Here is a 23509-nt window from a genome sequence, read left to right as displayed (position 1 = left end):
GCTGGGGGCGGGGGGCCCTAAGAATGAATGAGGTCTGATAGATCAGAGGCAAGAGGCAAGTGGCGGGGTCGGGGCGGGGTCCGCAGAGGCCTGGCGCGTGAGGCCTGGCGCGTGACCCGAGCCCGGACGGGCCGGGCGGCCGGGCGGGGCGGGGCCGGGTCACCGGGGGCAGCAGCGCGCCCCGCCCCGGGGGAGTGTCCCGCCGGGCGCAGACACCTTAAGGGCCTGCGGGCCGGGGAGGAAGCCTGCGGAGGGGTGACCAGCGCGAGATCTGAGTTAGGATTTAAGTCGGGGTCTGATCGCACCGGCGAGGGAGCCATGGCGTCGTCCGGGCCGCTGGTGCCGCCGCTGCTGCTGCTGCTCGTGCTGCTGGCGGGCGCGGCGCGGGCCGGCCTCCACTTCCGCCCGGGCCGCGGCTGCTACCGGCCTCTGCGGGGAGACCGGCTCACCCAACTGGGGCGCAGGTCGGGGCGGCTGGGGTGTGGGGGTGGCTGCCCATCTCCCGGGGCTGCGCGCGCTCTGCTGCCTGGGGAACTCTGCCGCCTCCTTGGGGTGCCAGCAACCAGGGCGCCCTGCTTCCCTTGACCTCTGCGGGTCAGGGCCAGCCCCTAGGCTTTGGGAGCGCCCTCTTTCACTTGTGCGGGGTTGGACGGGCCTCACCCGTGCTGGAAGCAGGCCAGCCTCGCCAACCTGCATTTGGGGCGTTGCTGGCCAGAGCAGTCTGGTTCCCGCATTGGGGGTGGGGGTGGGGGGTGCCCTGCCAGCTTCAGAGTCTGAGAGGGGGGGATCTCCCGGGGTGAGATGGGTCACCCCCATTCCCCTTCACCCTCCCACTGGGGAAGATGTCTGGGCCCCCCACCCCCACCCTGGAAGAGGGGAGAGGTGCCCAGTGCTGATTCTGTTGGTGGTGTCTGTTCCTAGGACGTACCCCCGGCCTCATGAGTACCTGTCCCCGTCGGATCTCCCCAAGAGCTGGGACTGGCGCAATGTGAATGGGGTCAACTACGCCAGTGTCACCAGAAACCAGCACATCCCCCAGTACTGTGGCTCCTGCTGGGCGCATGGCAGCACCAGTGCCATGGCGGGTAGGTCAAGGGCCAGCGAGGCCCGTCCAGCTGCCTTCCTGTCAGCATGAGTGGCTGCAGCCCAGGGTCGCGGGGATTCAACCTGGGATGGGGAGGGGGGTGTCTGTGTCAGGCCTCGGGGAGCAGATCTGGGGCCTTGTGCATGCCCAGCGGTCACAGAACTGAAGCCCAGTGACAAACGGCTCCAGGACCCTTATTTGTCTCAAAGCTTGTGACCTGGGCCACTGGGGCCCAAACCACAGACTCACCCAACCCCCTGCTGGAGTTGGGCCTGTGAACGTGAAACTGCTTTTCAGGGTAGTTAATATTTGAAATGAATGCTTGTCCTGCGCTGGGGCTATTGAGAAAGGCCAGCTTTCTTCTCGTCTGGACCTTAGCCACCTGGCCACAGTGAGGGCCGGAAGGCTTGAGGCCTGGAAGAAGGGGACGTCAGAGGTTCACATCACTTGAGCAGGCTGCTGGGCCTGCCTGGGAGGGCGGGTTGCAGACTTCACACCAGCCTGGGTCTTCTGGCAACCCAGGGGTTCCACACTGGAATCTATGAAACTCCTGCCCTGAGGCACTGTGCTAGGCAGACTGACCACAGTGTGGCTGCTGCCGCTGGCCAACATTCCGCGTATCATTGAAGTTCCTGACTGCCCTGTGATTGCTCCTACTTTGTAGATGAGGAAACCAAGGCTCCTGGCTGAGTGGTCAGGGGACTAGGCCTTTGTGTGAGTGTGAGTGACAGTCGGGACCTGAGCCCAGAAGCTGGGCTGCCTTGAAGGTGAAGAGTGGGGTTGGAGGGGGTGGGATCTGGACCCCAGGGTCCACCACTGTAGCAGGGGCACCTGGTGGGTCTCCGCAGTGGCCCTGCTCCATCTCTCCTGGGGGCTGGGTGGTACTTCTGACCCTTCAGGAAGGAGGAGGGAAGGGGCTGGTAGGCTGAGCCCCATTTTTAGCTGGGGAGGCCCCTGCTGACTGCAGTGGAGATGGACAGGGCCCCTGGAGAATGTGAAGCCAGAGGCTTAACCAAGGAGCCACTGGGAGACGTCTGGGCTGGGTAAGCAGGCAGGGTGTGGGCGGCCTTGAGCTCAAAGCTCATGGCAAAGGCCTGGCAAGAATGGCACTCACTGGCCTAGAGGAACTGAGAGAGCCTTTGGGGGAGGGGGGGGCCTTAGGGTGTGGTAGGGGAAGCTGAAAAGGTCACCAGGGGCCCTGCGGCCAGGGGAGGGGCCTGGCAGAAGCCTGAGGGATCTCAGGAGGGAGTCACAAGCCAAAGTTTGCATCTGTAAAGGAACACAGTGCCTGGAAGGGCTGTCTGGTCCATTGACCTTTCCCTGTTCAGAGGTCAACCCTCCACTGACCGGAGTGGATCCTCCTGGGCAGACAAACAATGGCTTCCCCCTCCTGACCCTCGAACGTCCTCCCTAGCAGCAGACATCCTTTTCCTCTTTGCTGAGAAAACAGAAGCCCCCGAAAGGGGACTTCCAGGGTGCCGGCCCAGCTGCCGCCTACCACAGCTGGTCATAGTTCTCCTGCCCTCCCATCCCTGGGTGTCTAGCATCTGAACCCCTGGCCAAGGCCACCCTTGCCAATGCCCACCCCTGCCCATCGCTGAACCCCACTCCGCCTCTAGCTACCACCCCATTTCTGGGCTCTCAGAGGTGCCTGCAGCCCCCACTTCCTCTCTTACCTCCTCAAACACCTCCAGCCGCACCTCCAGCTCCTTGCCAAGGTCTCCAGCATGGGGCTGCCATGGTCAGGCCAGGTGGTCACTGCCTGGCCTCGCCCTGCCTGATTGTGCTTGATCTGTGACCCCCCCACCCCAATGCTTTCCTGGCTTTCAGTCACGGTGGGCCCCTGATCTCTGCCTCCCTGGCCCCTTCAGACCCTCTTACCGGCTCCTCATCCTCCCAACTTAACTTCTGAACGTTGGGTTCCCAGGACCCTACAGCTGAACTTGGCCTTCACTTCCACCTGATGCTCTCCCTCTCACTTGGACGCCTGACACCTCAAACCTCACTTGCTCCTCCTTTCCACCACCACCCTCACCCCCAAACCAGTTCTTCCCCGGCCTCCTGATCGCTCCAGGAGAACACCTTCCTTCCCTCACTCTGGCTGAAGCCCAGGAGCACGCCGGCCACCTGTTTTTCACCTTCACACAATCAGGCTACAGGCCTGGGCTCTCCCTTCAAGGTATATCGAGGATTCTGCTGGAACTGGGCCCTGGCCTCGCTGCTGGAGCTGCCTGACCGGTCCACCTGCTGCTCCCCTGCTGCCCCGCCTCAGGCCTCAAATAGCTCTGACCCAGGCTGTCCTGGGCCCCTTTCTGTCCTGCTTGAAACTGTTTTAAGACTTCAGGCAGATTAGCCAAAACCCTGACTTGCCTGCAGACCCTATGTTAGCTGACTCCTTATTTGGTGTTGGGACCCAGTTTGGATGTCAAGAGCTGAAGAACGGGAGGGTGCCCTCAGGCCCGGCCCTTGCCCCCTCCCATGGGTGCCCCCCACTGTCTGTATGTACCCCCCATCCTCTCCCCTCTTTTCCTGGCAGCACTGCATCTACTGCTGCCGTGGCCCATCTCCCCGACCACATGAAGCTCACAGGGTGGGAGCTTTGTTTTGCTCACTAAACAGGGCCTGGCGCACAATAGGTGACGAGGTGGCCATGGATGAGCGGGGAAGACCAGGGGCAGAAAGGGGAAGTGCCAAGTGCAACCCTCTGGGGGTGGGTCAGGTGCAGACTGGTTTGGAAACAGCAGTGGGGGCGAAGGGGGCCCTCATCCCACCTCCAGGCCTTGCCCAGCGTGCGGCCAGGATGGAGAACCTCCATGTTCATGGCAAGGGAGCTTCCAGAGTGAGGCTGCAATCAGTAAAACCTCAGTGAGTTCATTTAGGCAGCTGGTATTTACTGAGCAGGCTTCCCAGGTGATGCAGTGGTAAAGAACCCCCCTGCCAGTGCAGCAGACACAAGGGACGTAGGTTTGATCCCTGGGTCAGGAAGATCCCCTGGAGTAGGAAATGGCAACCCACTCCAGTATTCTTGCCTGGAGAATCCTGTAGACAGAGGAGCCTGGCAGGCTACAGTCCACAGGGTCGCAGAGTCGGACACGACTAAATGCATTTATTTACTGAGCACCAACGATGTGCCAGGCAGCTTAGGAGCTACGCTATGCCAGCACTGTGGGAAGGAGATGGTCCATTAACAAGGGGGCTAAGGGGTAGGGCTAATGGGCGAAATGATGTCAGCTGGAGGGTCAGCAAGGCTGGGGAGGGATTGTGAGGGTTGAGAACAGACGGCTATGGGAGGCTGCTGAGAAGGGGCTTGGGGAGACCTGTCGAGGGGAGGGGTTGGCCACGCGAGGCTCTGTAGAGGTGTGTCCGCAGTAGGGCCCTGGGGGAGCGTGGTCCCGCCACTGGGGAAAGAGCTGGGGCACTGCTGGTGACTGGCTGTGGATTCCAGAAGGCCAAGGGCAGGTCACAGGGGCGGATGTAGAGCCCTGTGGGCCCAGAGCCTGGGAGGTGACCCCAGGGATGTAGGGGGGCATGGGACTGTGGGAGGGAAGGAAGGAAGCACCTGGAGGGGGCTGCTGGGGGGTGGAGGACCTGGCTGCTTGCTCACTGTAATCAGGGAAAGAACAGGCTTGGTGAGTTCCTACTTCGAGGTGGGATCTCAAGATGTGGGCCAGCATGGATGGTTGTGGGATCATCACCTCAGGAGGTGGCAAGTGAGGTGTCCGGCTAGGATAGGACTGGCTGTAGGGTCCCCAGGACCCTGCGTGTGCAGGGAAAGGGGCGTGGCCACCCTCAGCTGCCTGTGAGGTGTGTGGGCCTAGGCGCGTGGGGAATGAGAGGGGTCACCCCACCGGCCCCTGGTCTGGACTCTCCAGTGCCCTAGAGGGGGCTGGTCACTAGCAGCCTTCAGGCAGGACTCCCCTGGAGCTGTCCTGGTCGTTGGCGGTAGGGGCCGGCATCAGTGCTGAGAGGGGCATGAGGAGAGAGAGAGCAGAGGCCCCACGGGAGGAGGGGAGCGCCCTGCGGAGCGGGATGCAGGGCCCCCCCAGAAGAGCAGGAAAGGGGGCAGGTGCCGACCCATGTGGCTGCTGCCCCTGCAGACCGGATCAACATCAAGAGGAAGGGGGCGTGGCCGTCCACATTGCTGTCGGTGCAGCACGTGATCGACTGCGGCGACGCGGGCTCTTGTGAGGGGGGCAACGACCTGCCGGTGTGGGAGTATGCCCACCGGCATGGCATCCCCGACGAGACCTGCAACAACTACCAGGCCAAGGACCAAGGTAGGCATCGCTCGCCCCCCCGCCCCCAGACACATGCACATGGGCACACTCACGCCTCCCTCTTCCCAGGGCAGGTGTGGTCCGGAGCCCAGGCCCACACCCTTCTCAGGTCCTGTGGCCGGCCCCAGGGGAGGATGGGACGGAGCCCCCTGGGTGGGGCTGGGGGATCAGGAAATGGGGGCCTGGCGTCCTTGTTGAGAAAGGACTTGGGGCGGGGTTCTCCAGCCTGCGCGCACTGTGGCCAGGCCGGGCCCTGGTGTTTGGATCTGGCATTTTAGTGGTGTCATGGCCTTTGTAAGGGGAACTTGGGTCCAGGGAAGAGTGTTTCCAGGAGCCAGGTGGGGAGAGCCGGCAGGCAGCAGGAGGGCCTGGCCTGAGAGTCACGACCCTGGGCTGAGGGCACTGTATGGACCAGTGGGCACAAGCTGGCCTGCTTGTGCCTCCAGCCCCTGGAGCTGGCACGTTCCTTTCAACCTGCTCCCCTTGGAAACCAAAGGAGAGAAATAGTCCAAACCCCAGACCCACAGTGGGTAGTTTTAAGTCTCCTGTCTGGGCTCCCTCGTAACCAGAGCACAGAGCTGGGGCCAACTCAAAAGGCCTTCTGAGACAGGAAAGGGGAGGATGACTTTTCTGCCGCCCCCCACCTCATCTATAAAATGTGCGCTCCTGCTCCTGAGCCTTCTGAAGGCGCCATCCCACGCCCACGGGTGCCTCCGCCTTGCCTCCTAGCCATACTCCCAGCCAGAAAGCATCCCCCCAGATTGGTTGAGTGAGTCTTGTTGAAGCGGTAGATGCCACAGGGGTCTATGCCACAGGATCAGGGAGAGGTGCCCAGGGTGAAAAGGAGAAGGGGGCCCCTGAGGGCTCAGAATTGGGGACCCAGGTGGTCTTGGGGCCCTGCTCTGCCCAGAACTGGTCATGTCCGTCCTCAGCCAGGCCCTCGAGCCCACCTAGAATAATAGGGCCAGATGGAATTCACCGGCCCCTGGTTGCTTGCAGTAAGTGGTCTGGTCTTTGTGTTAGCAAATGTGGCCACAGATCCACCATGTTTCAGGGTGTCCTGGGCATTTGGTGTCCAAGGGGTGAATTAAACCAGCAGCTTAATCCTCAAAGAGTTTACTGTCCTGGGGGGAGGAATCTGGACAGATATGAAAATCATGGCAGAAATAGGTAACATGAAAGCAGTAAAGAGTGGGGCTGCAGGCTCAAAGCAGGATGGATGAGGTAAGAACACACGAGACAGTGTGGAGTCTTCCAGATCTAACAGCCCCACTTTGTTTTGAACCCTAATTTTTGATGCCTCCTCAAATGAAGAAAATGCTTACTTTCCCCCCAGATGTGTTGACCTATTCACTAGCCAACAATATAATCTTATTAAAAGGCTGCTCCCCTTGGAAATCAAAGGAAATGACTAAAAATTATTAAAAATTAAGAATTTAATTGCCCTCTATTCTCAGCTATAGAGTATTATGCAAAGGCCTTTCTCCTGGCTTTCAGGAAAAGTCGCGCTTTTGAGCGCCTACTTTGTGCTAATTAGTGTTGTCTTTTTGCTGAGAGCTGGGGAAGGAATGGTTATCGTGACTCCTGTAGCTGAAGGAAGAGGATAATTAAACACCTGAGCGCAAGGTGATTTCTGTTATTAGCTAGTGGATGGCGCACTCAGCTAGAAAAGTGAAGATTGAGGTCTGGGTGCACTGCTTTGTTCGCGTCTTAACGAGGAAAAGGTCTCACGCTGCCTCTCCGTATGGTCCCCAGAGTGTGACAAGTTTAACCAGTGTGGGACGTGCACTGAATTCAAAGAGTGCCACGTTATCCAGAACTACACCCTCTGGAAGGTCGGTGACTACGGCTCCCTTTCGGGGAGGGAGAAGATGATGGCAGAAATCTACACCAATGGCCCCATCAGGTATGAAGCTGAGACCCCTGCCCTAGGTGGGCACGCAAGCTTCAGGTTGAGAGGACCCAGGTCATTATCACCCCTTTTCTTCTGGCCAACTTGACCCGCAAGGCTAGAAACAGCCGCCACATGAGTTTTCTCAAAATTAAGCTCAGGGCTTTCCCAGTGGTTCAATGGTAACGAGCCTGCCTGCCAATGCAGGAGACACGGGTTTGATCCTTGGGCTGGGAGGATCCCCTGGAGAAGGAAATGGCAACCCATTCCAGTGTTCTTGCCTGGAAAATCCCATGGACAGAGGAACCTGGCAGCCTACAGTCCACGGGGTCACAAAAGAGCCTGACACAACTTAGCAGCTAATCAAAAGTCAAGCTCAACAGTCACTGTGCCCCTGGTAGGATTATTGGGAAGGAGGCACACGTGTGTGGGAAGGTTTCCGGGTGCAGCCCGTGCTGCGGGGCTGCCGGTACAGCAACCATAGCGGGGACGCCAGGTGAGTAACAACAGAAGTTTGGACAGAACCATCAGGTGTGAATTATGTGATTTGTTCCTAACCGTGGTGAACAGTGGCCGCTGAAAGCGCGCATTCTCTCCCTGCTTTCTCTCAGCTGTGGCATAATGGCAACAGAAAAGATGTCTAACTACACTGGTGGCATCTACTCCGAATACAACGAGCAGGCCTTCATAAACCACATCGTCTCCGTGGCCGGGTGGGGTGTCAGCGATGGCATGGAGTACTGGATTGTCCGGAACTCGTGGGGAGAACCATGGGTAAGACAGATCTACTGGGACAGCTCTCACATGGATGGTCTGCGGGAGGTTTGTAGCTGAGAACTGGAGCCCTGAGCAGTGGGGCTTCAGGCTCCAGATGTGGGGCTGGGGGGATTCTGTCCTGCATGGTGGGGGCGGGGGGCTTGTCCTAGGCATCTCAGTGTGTTCAGCAGCCTCTTTGGCCCCTACCATTTGATGCCAGATGCTCCTTCTCCCTATTTCCCAGCTGTGACAACCACAACATCCCCAGACATCTCATGGGGGTGGGGAAGACCCTGGCTGAGGAGCCCTACTTTAAAAGTTTCCATTTAGCTTGCTTTATTCCTTTACAACCATCTCATTCTTTCTCTTGTCATATTTTCTGGTCTCCTAAGTAATAACCGGGGTTTCCTCAAAAATACTTTTTAAAAAAAAAATTAATTTTGGCTGTGCTGGGTCTCTGTTGTTGCACGGGGTTTCTCTAGTTGCAGTGAGCAGGGGGTGCTCTTCATTGCAGTGACTTTTCTTTTGGAACTGGGTTCCAGGCACTCGGGCTTCAGAGTAGTTGTGGCACGTGGGCTCCGTAGTTGTAGCTCCCAGGCTCTAGAGCTGACTCAGTAGTCGTGGCACACACGCCTAGTTGCTTTTCAGTGTGTGAAATCTTCCCAGACCAGGGATCGAACCTGCATCCTCGTCATTGGCAGGGGATCCGCTCTACCACCAGGGAAGTTCAAAACACTATTTGATTTGGGTTAAAAACCCAGGGAAGTTACAGCAACTGCCAGAATTTTCATTTCTGAAACCTCGTATTAACGATTACAGCTTCAGACACTAATTCATTATGATGAAATCCAGGGAAGATGATTTATGTCAAAGTGATGAAACATCAGTATTATTCAACGACTATAAATGGGGGTGTTAATAGGTAGTCCAGACATCTGGTTCACAAGAGTCAACATTTTAGCTACATTAATTAGCTCTTGGTATACAGACCCATGTACCCATTGTGTTAAGGATTAACCAAGTTTAAATATTTCACGAAAGCGCTATCTGAATGGGGGTCCTAGGAAAGGGGAGAGGCAGCTGAGCAGGTGGCTTGGACACTGCAAGTTCCCTGAGCGCGAGGTGAATTGAACAGGGAGGAGAGGGTCTGTGTGCTCTGAGAGCAGATAGGGGAGTTAGGAGATGCAAGGTGTGCGGGGGTCCCCAGTCCTCACGCACAGTCCCACTCCTCACAGGGCGAGCACGGCTGGATGCGGATCGTGACCAGCACCTACAAAGGTGGGGAGGGCGCCCGTTACAACCTGGCCATCGAGGAGAGCTGCACGTTTGGGGACCCCATCGTTTAAGGCAGAGCAGCTCATACAGAAAGGATCGCGAGAGCCGGAACCAGAGGGGATCCCATTGTCACAGGCACCGGGGTGGCGCTGCCGTGGTTTGAAGGAACTGGGGGTTGACGTTCACGTGACAGCCAGTGATGGCCCTGAGCACCGAGGACAGGCACGGTGGAAATGCCACACAGGCTGACATGGGGGCGAGCCGGGGAGCCGCCAGCTCCGTGCCCGCACTGGACGGCTTCCTGCCGCGAGAACAGCCTGGAGAAGCGGGATCTGAGGGGCAGTGAACGATGTGACCTCCGTAGCAGATGACTTGGCAGCTGTGGTCTGGGAGGAAAAACAGCTCGCACACACCACCAGTTCCTTTGTCACCTTGAAACCAATGGGGCGCACAGGGGGGGAGATGGTAATTTCGAGTTGCCCAAGTGATGAATAAAATGCACACTTCACACCAGAACTGAATCTGAATGCTTTATTTACACATAAGAACGACATGACATCGGGATCCACGCCTTCCCACCACAGAAAAGCTTTTATATGTTCTTGGAAAATAAAAGTAATCACAATAATATGAACTAACCAATCAGATCTTGTGCAAAAACAAAAGTCAACTTTGAAAACAGTTCATCTGAGTGTCTCAGTCTGAATTCTACCAGGGCTGACGGCTGGCTACATCCTAAGGGGTCTTGGGAGCCCAGTCCACTACCAGGGGAAGTGACTACTGTAGACGGGATCCAGGGGGCAGTCCTGGACTTACAAGGAGAGGGCCCACTCCCAAGTTTTCCCCTTACACTGCTAACATTTTCCTTTACACAGAAATCCTTCACCTCCTCCCATCAGAGCCCATTTCCCAGATGCTGGCGGGGCCTCTTCAACAACGGCTTCTACAAAGGGTTATTCCACAGGGGTCTCCCGGAGGGGCCGGCTCCACTCTGGGGATGCTCTGAGTCAGTTCACCAGGATGAAGTTAGACTTGCAGTGAGCTGTAACAATAGAAGGGACCTGGGTTAGAAACAAGAGGGAAACGATGACATCAAAACTGCAGCCTAGAGATGCTCACGCCAGCCTTACCTATGAACTCCGTCACGGGGTCATGTTCACCTTCGGTTTTAATGGTGCCAGCAATGCTGTCGTTTTCCAGGATGGGGAGGAAAAGCTGCACAAAGTCAGAGGTGTAGGGGGGCGCGATGACATCCAGCACCTGTGGGGAGCACAGCCTGTGAGCTGGTCAGAGGGCAGCAGTGTGGAGGGACCCCCGCCCCTGTCCCCACTCCCACCCTCTTCTTCCTGGAGACCGTCCCAAACTCCAGCATGACGACGGGCAGGGGTCATAAAGGTCTAACAGCTCCTGCGGATGGGCGGTGCCTGACAGACCAGTGTCCAAATCACTGTCATCACAGTGGCTATTGCTGGGTGCAAGGTGACATCAAGCCAGAGGGCGCTGCCAGGGCACTGACCTCGGTCACAAAGTGGCGAATGAGGGAAATGTCAGTGTCCAGCTTCTCCAGACACTTGCGGATGTAACTGACCACGGGAAGCACGTAGCCCCGGCTCAGCAGGTGCACCATCCTGTCCAGGAGAGTCTTCTTCAACTCAAGCTGCGGGTGTGGGGTGACAAGTTTGAGAAGGGCCGTCTCCCCGCTGCCCAGCTCACCCCAGGCCACCACTCACCTGCTCCATCACATCCAGCTGCGAGTGCTCTGTCTCGAAGAGCTTCACCAGCAGCTGCAGGACCTGGGGGTGCAGGAGCTGATGGCAGGTGCTGATCTAGAGAGGCCAGAGGGAGCCACCCTGAGCCACATGGCTGCGTCTCCGGGCTCCCCATAGGCCCCAGGGAAGCGCCACCAAACACGGCTCGTGGCAGAAGACAGTGGTTCCTGGGACCAGTCAACTTCTGTCCCGTTCCTCATCCTCTCAGGAACACTTGACAGAAACTGAGAAGTCTACAGAGTCAACAAAACTAATTCCTTAAAAGGAAACTCCTCATTTGGAGTAGAAATAACTAGCTTTGAAAAGACTGTCCTCTGAAGGCAGGGAAGACACATGGGAGGGGAGGACGCAGAGCTGCTGCGAGCGCCTTGCAGCCCCTACCTCATCCAGCAGCGCCAGGTGCACTGGCGTGTGGTCAGTCTGCAGCTGGAAGTACCTCGGCTCCGATACAGTCCAGTCCACCCACTTCAGCACCCCCATGGCCACCACTGGAAACCTACCGGGAAGCAAGGCAGAATGCAAACACCAAAACCAAACACCTCAGTCTAGCCTATCACTTCACTCTTCGACATGCTCTGCCAGGGAGACGCCATAAGTGCAAACAGGCTGATGAGAGCGGGGGCGCCAGAACCCGAAACCCGTGCTCTACTGACTTCAGACCAACTTCGCTGGTTTAGAAGAAGAAAGCCATTAATGCAGCACTCTGAGAGCTTGGTGGACTGGGCTGAAGCAAGCTCTTAGTCTCTAGTACAAATTAACAGACGAAAATTCACATGCCTAAGAGGACAGCTGTGTGTAAGCTTTCCTAGTGAGTGCTCACAGAACTGGCGTAACACACATCTATCCAGGCAAAACTCTGTTGGTCTAACTTTTACTTTGAATAGACCCTCTTCTTCAAAGCAATTATTGTAATTCTGGTTGGTCGTTCTTCTTCTTAAATCTAATTTGTGAACAGATTTCTGGCAGGTAAATACCTGAAAATTACTCATGCTGCTAAAACAAAATTCTCTCTATATATTTACAGAAGAGCAAACAAATTAAATGAATAAGTACCTCTGAATCTTTTGTGATATATTTTGAGCTGTTAATATGAAAATTCAAACCAGCTCCTCCCCAGATAATTGCATCTAGAACCTTCATCTGCTCACCGGATGCACTGATAAAGGGTGCTCAGCTCAGCCACGAGCTCCGACGCCCCCTTGTTCTCGTTGCAACACAGGTTGTGAACAGTCTCAACAGCTTTTGACGTGGACTTCAGCTCGTCTTTATTGATGCTGACACGCTTGTTCTGAAAACACAGCAAGCTGGTGAATCCTGATGGCATCCGTGTCCTTGAAGTTGGGGTAACCCAGCCTCCACCCTTCCCTCTGCAAACCCCCGTCTCTGAAGTCAAGTGTCCCTGTCACACAGCGAACACACACTGCAGACCAGGGGGACCTGTGTCTGTCAGTGTCTTAGGGAATCAGTTTCATTTCTTTAGTCACACTTCAGATTACAGTTTGAATTAGTATCATAGATGCGATGCACATTTCCTTAAGACACTGAGCACGCTGGCCATTTTATGCAGAAACACCAGAAAAGACGTTTCAGACAGTAATTGGGCCTGTGACTCTACAGCCAAAATTCACACATAACACCAAAGAGAGGTGGTTCATGTCTCCCTAAAGCCCATGCGCTCTCAGCATAGACACCACCTTCTTCCAGGTCTCCACCACGCTCGCTGCATATGCCAAAATGTGGATATACTTGTGCTTGTGGTCCTGGTTGATCCTGGCCCCGGGTTTAAAGAGTGACTGCATGAACAGGTCCAGGAAAGCGGGTACCCGGATCTGAAAAGAAACACAATTCAGTGAAAACGAACGCAGGAACGAGATGGGGGAGAGTCCACACACGCCCACGCAGGAGTGCCAGCTCAGGTCCTTCGCTGAGAGTGCTCCAGGGGGGTTGAGGACCGAGGACGTGATAAGGACCAGGGAAAGGACAGGAACATCTCAACAGGCATGTGCACTCCCTAACTTGAAAGAACTAAGAGGAGCACCAACGTTCCAAAAGAATATACTTCCAGTTGGCATTGAGGGTGTCCCACCTTATGGTTAAAATGAAAGGCCACTCACGAGTTCAACAGGGGGCGGGTCCATGCTCGTAAACATCTTGAACAGGACTGTGATGTCGGCCGGGTTCAGGGCTCCCTTGGACAGCATGGCCCCAAGGGCCTGGCACGCCCGGGGGTAGGAGGCAGCTGTGCCCAGTGCCAGTGTGATTTGACTGGCGTCGTGGCCTCTTGATGAAACAATATAACATATCCCGTCATCGATAAGGTGGCTCCCTGCCCGGCCCTCTCCTGCCTTCTCTCCCTCCCGCCTTTCACATTTATGCTTTGAATTGTTGGAATCTCTTTGTTTTTTCATATTTCTCTCATCCACTGGTATTTTTTTACCTACTGACCCATGAAAACATTTGGAACTAACTGGGAAAGAAGGATCCAGTGCAGCTTACGGGATTCCTAAAAGGAACCATGCACTTTTCAGTATCTTAAGACTCCATGAGTAGAAAATAAAGCTAACTAGTAAAAATAAACTTTTATTAGCTAATAAAGCTAATCATTCTGTTCTGTAAAAGATGGACCACAACCTAACAAGCAGACCACTGAAGAACTGTTTCAAGACTACTGTCATCTGCTACTGATGAGTCTCAATATATTGGGAATAAATAAATTCATAAATACAGTGAATTAAACCATAAGCAAATCCTTTACAAAATATTCATCAAAGCAAAACTTTAGAACGCAAGCTCTTTCCCAGCTCTACGGGTAAGAGGAAGTTATACCAAAACAGGAGGACCTAGGGTTTTCAGTTGTGGAAACAGGGCAATGGTGTGGGGTGAGAGAGCAGAGACACCGCTTCTCACCTCTCCTGGGCGAAGCGCTGAACCTCTTGTGCAATCCTGCGCACAGCCGAGCCCCCCTGCTCCTCCTGAGCCAGCACAGACATCAGGGCCTGTGCGAACAGGTACGTGTGCTCCCCGTGGCACACCATCTTCTGCAGAATGGAGAGAAGAGCGTGTTTGGGCTTTGTGACCACAGCAACAGCAAAGGCAGATGGGAGTCAGATGCCAAGAGTTCAGCACCTTCTGGGGAGGTGACATCTGACCTAGACATTCTCCAGAATAAAGAGCATTTTGCTTTTGAAAACACATGACCCCAAATGGCCTACTTCTAATCTGAGCCACATAAAGTAAAGAACTTACTGCAAACTCGGGGAGATTTTTTTCAAGGTTTTCTTCTCCTCCATCCAAAATGGTAGCTAGAGAAGTACGGAGCACTCTAGAAAACACCTCCAGCTGCTGGCAGGCTGTGGACACACTGGTGATCTCCCCTTGGTATCCAGCGTCAGAAATAAGCTACAACACGGAAATAAGAAGCCAAACACATGAGCCATGGTCACAGGTCCACAGGAAGGTGGCTGATGGCGGGGTCTGGGGTGAGAAGGGACATGCACTGGTTTTGGGTCTCAAACTTTTACTCGGATGCCCACTTCACCACTAACTAGGCTGGTAGCCCCAGCCAACTCTCCACCCCCAACCCGTGACACTTAATCTGTGAGACAGAGGAGACTGACCCGACATTTGTAAAGGCTCCTCTCAGAACACATTGGGCTCTGTAACACATTCCTGCCAAACCCTAAAACACAGTCCACGTCGACCCCAAAATATACACATTCTGTGCTTTTATTTCTCAACATTTAACAAGACTTACTAAAGTGAAACGATGAAGATCTTTACCAAAAAAGCACATAGGACCTTTTCAGAGGGAACAGACCACCAACCAACCAACTCAAAGTAACCCTCATTCATAAGTACTTTTATCTTTTCTCTGACTCCAGGATCCTTCCTACCTTAACAGTGAAGTTAAGCATCAAACAGTCTGGGTGGGCTTCAGCCAGCTTGTAAAAAAGGTCTCTCCAGGTGGTGTGTGCAATCATTTGTTCAAGCCAAGCAGGGGTCTGACAACAAACAAACAGCAAGGTAAGAGGCCTGGCTCTGGCTTAAGTGAAGATTACATTGTGCCAACAATCACAGAGGAGTCCCTGGGCTCCTGGCTTCAGCTGTGGTGTCCTGTGCAGCAGGAAGCAGGCCCAGGGCTGGTGAGGTCATATGGGGCCAAGTGGTAGAGCCAGGGGATGCCCTCCCACCTCCACCCCAATTTTTAGACGCTCCAGCCTCTCGCACCCCAAGCAGGGGCATTTAGCAGGCGATTCAGAAGCTGGGCCTCCCAGCCTGACTGCAGCCCCCAGCTTTCTCATGACTGGCAATGCCAGGTGCCGGTGGGCATGCGGAGCCAGCAACGTGCGCCAGGAGCCGGGGTAAAGGGGGGACGTTCCTCACCTCTCCTTCTTCAGTAAAGATAGAGTCTGCTTTGCGGGGGTCGAAATGCTTGATCAGTAAACTCTTAAGGTGATTTTCCACAGTTTCCTGAACCTGCACTGGCTCAACACCTGGAAGAGAATGAAAGCAACGAGATAGAAAATGGCTACTTCTCAGTCCGTTACTTCAGAGAAAGTAGATCAAAAGTCCATGTGCAAATCATGTATTACAAAACTGCTTTTAACCATTTAGGATTTGGAGTTTCTTATTAAAATTAATATTACACATATTTAACATATTGGTAAGACCCCAAAAGGAGACCAGGGCGAAACAGACACGGGTGCCTGTTTACGTGTAAAGCACGGTGACGTCTTCTGAGGCTTGCAGGGAACAAGGACAGATTGCCAAAATAGGGAGGATGACAGAAGAACAGCCCCCACCGCAGAACAGATGCCGGCCAAGAGGCACTCCTGTGTGGTCACCATGACAGCAGCAAGTCGACTTGCTTCTGGGCAGCACTTACCCCACAATGTCATCCCTACTCAAAGGAGCCGATTTCCAGTAAGGCCCTACTTTGATCGTATTAGCTAAAAGCCATAATCATACCTGGTCCTCAATTACCCATCATCCACTGCTCGCTATAACAGACTTCTTAAAAATGGCACACTGAACATACACCCTCTAATTCTCCAACATGGCAAGAAACAGCTCAATGAGAATTACATTCACAAGCTCTCTGTAAACCTCAATTACTGAATCAAGCAAATGAAAATGGGTAAGAAGTTCAATTCTTACTTAGAGAAGTCTTTATTTATTTATTTAAATTTATTTATTTGTTGCACCGAGTCTTAGTTGTAACACATGACATCTTTTGTTGAGGCATGTGGGATCTAGTTCCTGGACCAAGGATTGAACCCAGGTCCTCTGCACTGGGAGCATGGAATCTTAGCCACTGGACCACCAGGGAAGTCCCTCTTACTTACAGAAGTCTTAAAACCAGAAAAACAAACAAAAGCTTTCCAATTTATCAGCATTATAATGATCCATATTTGCAGCAACATGGATGGACCTAGAGACTTGTCTACTGAGCGAACTAAGTCAGAGAAAGACAAGTATCATATGATATAGCTTATATGGGGAATCAAAAAATAAATGATACAAATGAATTTATTTACAAAGCAGACTCACAGACTTGAGAGAATGGGAAGGGTGGGAGAAGGGACAGTTAGGGAGTTTGGGATCAACATGTACACACTGTTATATTTAAAATGGATAACCAACAAGAACCTACTGTACAACACAGGGAACTCTGCTCAATATTATGTAACAACCTAAATGGGAAAAAATTTGAAAAAGAAAAGATACATTCTTAGGTATAACTGAATCTACTGTACATCTGAAAACAAGAGAACATTGTTAATCAACTATACTCCAATATAAAATAAAGTTAAAAAAAAACTGATCCAATTGGAAAGATGGGGGCGGGGAACAGGCAGGCCCTAGGCCCCCCACAAAGCACCTGTCTGGATGAGCCACTCGGCCAGCAGGTTGACGGTCTGTGCCACAGCCGTGTAGTTCTCTGACAGGAGCTGGATAACGTTTTCTGGAGATCCTCCTGCCTGAAAATACCTAGAAAAGTGACAGACAAGCTGTGGCACTCGAATGGACGCAGAGGGCATGCGGACAGACAGCCACAGAGGGGAGGGAGGAGGAAGATGGGTTGTTCATGCTTTTAAAGTGGGGGCCCCTGGAAGCCCTCCACTCATGCATCATGTCCCTCTGACTTTACATGTCATCTCTGGGTCTCTTATGCAGCTTTCTCCTCCCAATGCAGCCAGACTTTCTCATGTACCTCTTCAGAGTGTTAAAGATGGAGGGCTCCATTATATAATCCCGTGTAGAAAACTTATGTAGGCACTCCTGCTGGACCTCGGCGTCATCTTCTCCCTCTCCATAGTCATCCTCCTGTGGTTGGCAGAAAGAGCCAGGTTATTTTTTCATTACCACAGACACCCTGAAATTTCACCTTAAGCCCATGTAACGCTGTCCACATCAAGCATTCCACGTTTATCATTTCATTTGACTTTCAAGTAACAAGTGACCAAGAGAACGGAATTGAGAATCATAACCAAGTGGGTCTGCAGCATGACTCCACGCTTGCGTAACGTGCACGGGGGTCACAGAAGTTACTGCATCTCATCGAGGACACCTCATCCAGTACCTGTTTCTCTTTTCCTGAACAAAGGTAAGAGCAGTGCCCTTGCCCACTGGGCTGCTGTGAGATCCCACGAGCTGATTTCTGGAAAAGCCATGCCTAGTACCTGACATTCAGTTAGAATTCAGCATATTTCAGCTACAATTAACTGTCTCCACTATTACTCTCTCTTACGTGCCACAGAAAGCTTCCCAGCAAAAACTGATGAAGCAGTTCTTGAAGACACAAGCCATCCATTTGCTGTTTGGACTCTAGTCCCCATTCTGCACAGAAGTTACTTTAGGCCAGTCACTGAATCTAAGGGCAAAGCAGGATGAGGATGTGGAGGCGATGGACTCAAAGACCCCAAGGTCTGTCCAGCTTTAACACTGTTATACCAACAAACAGATGCTCTTTGAACATTCACTCTATACTGAGCACTGTACTTGTCACTAGGAAAATTAAGAAAATGAAAGACAATGGAGAGTTTTTTTCTGCTGAAGGAGTTTACAAACTAGTAGGAGAGACCAACATCAGTGCAACTGACCCTTACGCACTGCGGTAAGAGATGGGCCAGGGATCAGCAAACTGGCTGGCTTTCTCTCCCTCCTCCACAGTCATGGTTAGACTGAACGTGAAATGAACATCTAGTCCACCCTCCATCACGGGAGCCTAGCGGGGCCAGATCAGGATCGTGCTTCAAGTTCCCCAAAGTAAGCCTCCCCTCACTTTGGGGAGGCTTCCACCAGACACCTAAGCACATAGGCCTCCTTTCAGGTCCTCAAAAACAGTGCCCACCTTTGCACCCCTGCACCCTGGCTTCAATGTCTTCTTGGGCCCCACCTGCCTCTTTCAAGGGAGAACTGTGTTTTAGGGTTTGGTAGGAACGTGTTACAGAGCCTAATGTGTTCTCAGAGAAGCCTTTACGATTGTCTGGTCAGTCTCCTCTGTCTCACAGATTAAGCGTCACAGGTTGGGGGTGGGGAGTTGGCTGGGGCTACCAGCCTAGTTAGTGGTGAAGTGGGCATCCGAGTAAAAGTTTGAGACCCAAAACCAGTGCATGTCCCTTCTCACCCCAGACCCCGCCGTCAGCCCGTCTGTGGGGTCTAGGCTTGGCTCTGCTATTCAAAACAGCATAAGCCCTCAGTTTATAAAATGAGGGCACTGACTAGACAGCCCTCAGACATGCCCCAGGTGTATCACTATGACTGGAAGCCTTAATGTGACAAATACTAGGGCATTTTGAACAAATGCTTGAACCACCCACCACTGAACTGACTGATACCCTACGTGTCTCTCTTCTGGATCACCTCGGTGGTCCAGCATCTGCTAGAGTGGTAATGGAGACAAAAGATGTAGGTGAGATCCCCTTCCTTCATGTATTACTTTCCTGACTATGGGCAGGACCAGGTCCTCCTGTCTCACTTTCTTCATTTACAAAATGAGCAGAGTAATACCCAATTCAGTATTTTGTCCGTGGAATGAGAAAGTGCATGAAATCATCTGACCAGCCCAGATTTTAGGTTAGCTAAATCTGACACTATCCTTCCATTCTAAGCCTCCAACACCATGGAATGAGCCAACACTTGAATCTTGGAGTGTCACTCCCTGCTCCAACTCTTGAACAAGTCATGCTTTTCAGCAGCTCTCAAAGGCCCTTTAGAACCCACTGCTTCCATCAGACATCTAAGCACACAGGCCTCCTTTCAGGTCCTGGAAAACAGTGCCCACCTTTGCACCCCTGCACCCTGGCTTCGATGTCTTCCTGTGCCCCACCTGCCTCTTTCAAGGGAGTACATGCCGCTGCAGGCTTTTTTCCTTTAAAACATAACTTCGATTGTCCCACACACACCTAACCTTGACTCCTGTTCAAAAGGTAGGTTTCACCCTAGAAACTAACACAACACTAAAAAAACTAGACCCCCTGCATTAAAAGTCACTTCAGTTGTGTCTGACTCTTTGTGACCCCATGGACTGTAGTCCCCAGGCTCCTCTGTTCATGGGATTACCCAAGCAAGAATACTGGACTGGGTAGCCATACCCCTCCAGGGAATCTTCTAGACCCAGGGATCCAATCTGCATCTCCTGCATTGAAGGCAGATTCTTTACCGCTGACCCACCATGGAGGCAACTATACTCCAAGAAATACTAAATAAACAGATAAATAAAAGGCAGGTTCCTCGCCTCCTGCCCTCTAAACCAACTGCTTTCCAGTCCCCAAGGGAGAAGCCTGAGAAGCTGGGATTCAAACATCACTTCGGGAGGGTCTTCGGATCAGAATCAGGTTGGGGTCCCCTGGCCGAGCGACAGCGCCCAGTTTGGGACCTGCAGCCCTGACTTCAGAAGAGAAGCTTGTGACCGCCCCCTCACCATCCACAGCAAACTTCTGAAGGTCAAGGATGGACAATCCTTCTGTCATTACTTAGGCCAAGGACTGACTGAATCAGCCAGAACGCCGAGAGTGTGGTTTACAAACAGTAAAGCACGTGTGACAAAGTCCAAAGTTGCACTTTTCCCCACTCCTGATGCTGAGTTGGATTTTTTTTTTTTAAGTATGACTACTTTTTAAACTGTCTGAGTCCCATCCTTCTCTTTGGAGCTTGTGTGCGCCCGGCCCGGGGGGCTAAGAATTCCCAGGACCCGCCTCCGAGGCCGCCCCACGGTGGTCGGAGGGTCAGCTCGGGTGACGACTGGGGGGCGGCGCCCGTGCCTGTCCCTGCGGGGACCAGGTCATCGACCCGCGCCCCCGCCCCCAGAGGCGGCGCGGTGGGTCCCCGCGGCGGCAACAAGAGGGGCGGGCTCGAGGCAGGGCGAAGCGCGCGGCGGGAGGGGGCGGGGCGGGCTGTGCTTGGATCACGCGGCGGGGGCAGGGGCGGCCAGCCGGCGTCGGGGACCAACATTCCTCGTCGGGGGTGCCCGGTGCCCCCCCTCACCTGGCCGCCTTCCGCCTCGTCGCCCCACTCGGCCGCATTCCCGAAGTAGTCCTCGTCCATGATGGCGCCCGGCGCGGCCCCCGCCATCCTCTCTCGCGAGCGCGCGCGAGAACACTGAGCATGCGCACGGTGGACCGGCGAGCGCACGCGCGGCCCCGAGGCCCCGCCCCCTGCGGACGCGCGCCTCGTCCCCAGGCGGGAAGCGCAGGATCTCGGCGGAGAGGCGGGGCCAGGTGGAGGGGCGAGGTCGGAGCGAAGGGGCGGGGTGCAGAGGGCGACCTATAAGTTGCAGAGGGAACCGCTGGAGTTGATCTCCCAAGGCAACCTGGCTGGGCCCCAGGGAAGTTGGCTCTAGATAGGTAGAAGTTTCAAACTAGACTCACACAGGGCCTGGTTTCTGGTCCCATGTCTTTCTCACCAGGACTTTTGGTCCTCTGAGCATCACTTTCTTCACGTGACTCCTGGGCTCAAGAGAAGGGCAACAATGGTTTATGATATCACTTATATGTGGAATCTAAAATAATGATACAAATGGACTTACTTACAAAGCAGTTATAGACTCGCAGACATAAAAAACAAACATGGGGAAAGGGAGGGAACAAATCAGGAGTTTGGGATTAACATATACACATTCAGTTCAGTTCAGTTCAGTCGCTCGGTCATGTCCGACTCTGCAACCCCATGGACTCCAGCACACCAGGCTTCCCTGTACATCACCAACTCCTGGAGTTTGCTCAAACTCATGTCCATCGAGTCGGTGATGCCATCCAACCATCTCATCCTTCGTCATCCCCTTCTCCTCCCGCCTTCAATCTTTCCCAGCATCAGGCTCTTTTCCGATGAGTGAAGCTGAAGAGCCTTTGGAAAACGATCTGATTAGTTTGCTGCAAGTCACACACCCACAGCAGAGTGGTGGGTATCAGGGTCTTTTCCAATGCGTCAGCTCTTTGCATCAGTTGGCCAAAGAATTGGAGTTTCAGCTTCAACATCAGTCCTTCCAATGAACCCCAAGGACTGATCTCCTTTAGGATGGACTGGTTGGATCTCCTTGCAGTCCAAGGGACTCTCAAAAGTCTTCTCCAACACCACAGTTCAAAAGCATCACTTCTTTGGCACTCAGCTTTCTTTATAGTCCAACTCTCACATCCATACATGACTACTGGAAAACCCATAGCCTTGACTAGATGGACCTTTGTTGGCAAAGTAATATCTCTTCTTTTTAATATACTGTCTAGGTTGGTCATAGCTTTTCTTTCAAGGAGAAAGCGTCTTTTAATTTCATGGCTGAAGTCACCATCTGCAGTGATTTTGGAGCCCCCCAAAATAAAGTCTGTCACTGTTTCCATTGTTTCCCCATCTATTTGCCGTGAAGTGATGGGATCAGATGCCATGATCCTAGTTTTCTGAATGTTGAGCTTTAAGCCAACTTTTTCACTCTCCTCTTTCACTTTCATCAAGAGGCTCTTTAGTTCTTCACTTTCTGCCATAAGGCTGGTGTCATCTGAATATCTGAGGTTATTGATGTTTCTTCCAGTAATCTTGATTCCAGCTTGTGCTTCCTCCAGCCCACCATTTCTCATGATGTACTCTGCATATAAGTTAAATAAGCAGGGTGACAATATACAGCCTTGACGTACACCTTCCCTTATTTGGAACCAGTCTGTTGTTCCATGTTCAGTTCTAACTGTTGCTTCCTGACCTGCATACAGATTTCTCAAGAGGAAGGTCAGGTGGTCTGGTATTCCCATCTCTTTCAGAATTTTCCACTATTTGTTGTGATCCACACAGTCAAAGTCTTTGGCATAGGCAATAAAGCAGAAATAGATGTTTTTCTGGAACTCTCTTGCTTTTTCAATGATCCAGCAGATGTTGGCAATTTGATCTCTGGTTCCTCTGCCTTTTCTAAAACCAGCTTGAACATCTGGAAGTTCACGGTTCACATATTGTTGAAGCCTGGCTTGGAGAATTTTGAGCATTACTTTGCTAGCATGTGAGATGAGTGAAATTGTGTGGTAGTTTTAACATTCTTTGGCATTGCCTTTCTTTGGGATTGGAATGAAAATAGATATTTTCCAGTCCTGTGGCCACTGCTGAGTCTTCCAAATTTGCTGGCATATTGAGTGCAGCACTTTCACAGCATCATCTTTTAGGATTTGAAATAGCTCAACTGGAATTCCATCACCTCCACTAGCTTTGTTCGTAGTGATGCTTCCTAAGGCCCACTTGACCTCACATTCCAGGATGTCTGGCTCTAGGTGAGTGATCACAGCATTGTGATTATCTGGGTTGTGAAGACCTTTTTTGTACAGTTCTTCTGTGTATTCTTGCCACTTCTTCTTAATATCTTCTGCTTCTGTTAGGTCCATACCATTTCTGTCCTTTATTGAGCCCATCTTTGCATGAAATGTTCCCTTGATATCTCTAATTTTCTTGAAGAGATCTCTAGTCTTTTCCATTCTATTGTTTTCCTCTATTTCTTTGCACTGATCACTGAGGAAGTCTTTCTTATCTCTCCTTGCTATTCTTTGGAACTCTGCATTCAAATTACACATTACTATATATAAAATATATAGCTCCAATATGAAGCTCCAATACTTCAGCCACCTGATGCAAAGAATTGACTCATTAGAAAAGACCCTGATGCTGGGAAAGATTGAGGGCAAAAGGAGAAGGGGGTGACAGAAGATGAGATGTTGGATGGCATCACCGACTTGATGGACGTGAGTTTGAGCAAGCTCCAGGAGTTGGTGATGGACAGGGAAGCCTGGCATGCTGCAGTCCATGAGGTCACAAAGAGTTGGACATGACTTAGTGGCCGAACAACAACGATATATAAAAAATAGATGAACGACAAGGACCTACTATATAGCACAGGGTTAAGTCCTGAGGATGCGGCAGCTTTGGAAATGGCCAAGGAGCCTGCCCAGGAAGATGCTGCTGAGATCTGCAGCCTTGTGCCAGGCATGGA

The 23509-nt window shown here is 52.7% G+C and overlaps 2 protein-coding genes across 2 annotated transcripts; one reads left to right on the top strand and one right to left on the bottom strand.

The window, feature by feature from the left end:
• The first annotated feature begins 12 nt into the window (after positions 1-12).
• On the top strand, positions 13-9799 carry CTSZ (cathepsin Z). Its single transcript, XM_025263762.3, has 6 exons — positions 13-464; positions 922-1085; positions 5182-5361; positions 7117-7267; positions 7864-8026; positions 9244-9799. Exons 1-6 carry the CDS (start codon positions 28-30, stop codon positions 9352-9354), a joined length of 1206 nt encoding a protein of 401 aa, XP_025119547.2. The 5' UTR covers positions 13-27; the 3' UTR covers positions 9355-9799.
• Position 9800: 1 nt separating this feature from the next.
• Positions 9801-20698, bottom strand: NELFCD (negative elongation factor complex member C/D). Its single transcript, XM_006049050.4, has 15 exons — positions 20542-20698; positions 17267-17379; positions 16934-17043; positions 15436-15545; positions 14946-15053; positions 14299-14451; positions 13960-14090; positions 13167-13332; positions 12747-12881; positions 12201-12340; positions 11434-11548; positions 11014-11109; positions 10800-10940; positions 10414-10543; positions 9801-10325 (listed from the first exon to the last, which is right to left on the bottom strand). Exons 1-15 carry the CDS (start codon positions 20626-20628, stop codon positions 10291-10293), a joined length of 1770 nt encoding a protein of 589 aa, XP_006049112.1. The 5' UTR covers positions 20629-20698; the 3' UTR covers positions 9801-10290.
• Between the last annotated feature and the right edge of the window lie 2811 nt (positions 20699-23509).

This window comes from Bubalus bubalis, chromosome 14, assembly GCF_019923935.1.
Source record: "Bubalus bubalis isolate 160015118507 breed Murrah chromosome 14, NDDB_SH_1, whole genome shotgun sequence".
Taxonomy (NCBI): Eukaryota; Metazoa; Chordata; class Mammalia; order Artiodactyla; family Bovidae; genus Bubalus; species Bubalus bubalis.
This window is presented reverse-complemented; position numbering and strand designations above follow the sequence as displayed.

Coding starts and splice junctions, on each gene's coding strand:
- CTSZ (XM_025263762.3), top strand. CDS start 28: ATGAGGTCTGATAGATCAGAGGCAAGAGGCAAGTGGCGGGGTCGGGGC. Junction 1,086..5,181: donor CAGCACCAGTGCCATGGCGG/GTAGGTCAAGGG, acceptor CTGCCCCTGCAG/ACCGGATCAACATCAAGAGG. Junction 5,362..7,116: donor CTACCAGGCCAAGGACCAAG/GTAGGCATCGCT, acceptor TATGGTCCCCAG/AGTGTGACAAGTTTAACCAG.
- NELFCD (XM_006049050.4), bottom strand. CDS start 20,628: ATGGCGGGGGCCGCGCCGGGCGCCATCATGGACGAGGACTACTTCGGG. Junction 12,341..12,746: donor TGGTGGAGACCTGGAAGAAG/GTGGTGTCTATG, acceptor CTGTGTTTTCAG/AACAAGCGTGTCAGCATCAA. Junction 10,544..10,799: donor TTCGCCACTTTGTGACCGAG/GTCAGTGCCCTG, acceptor TGCTCCCCACAG/GTGCTGGATGTCATCGCGCC.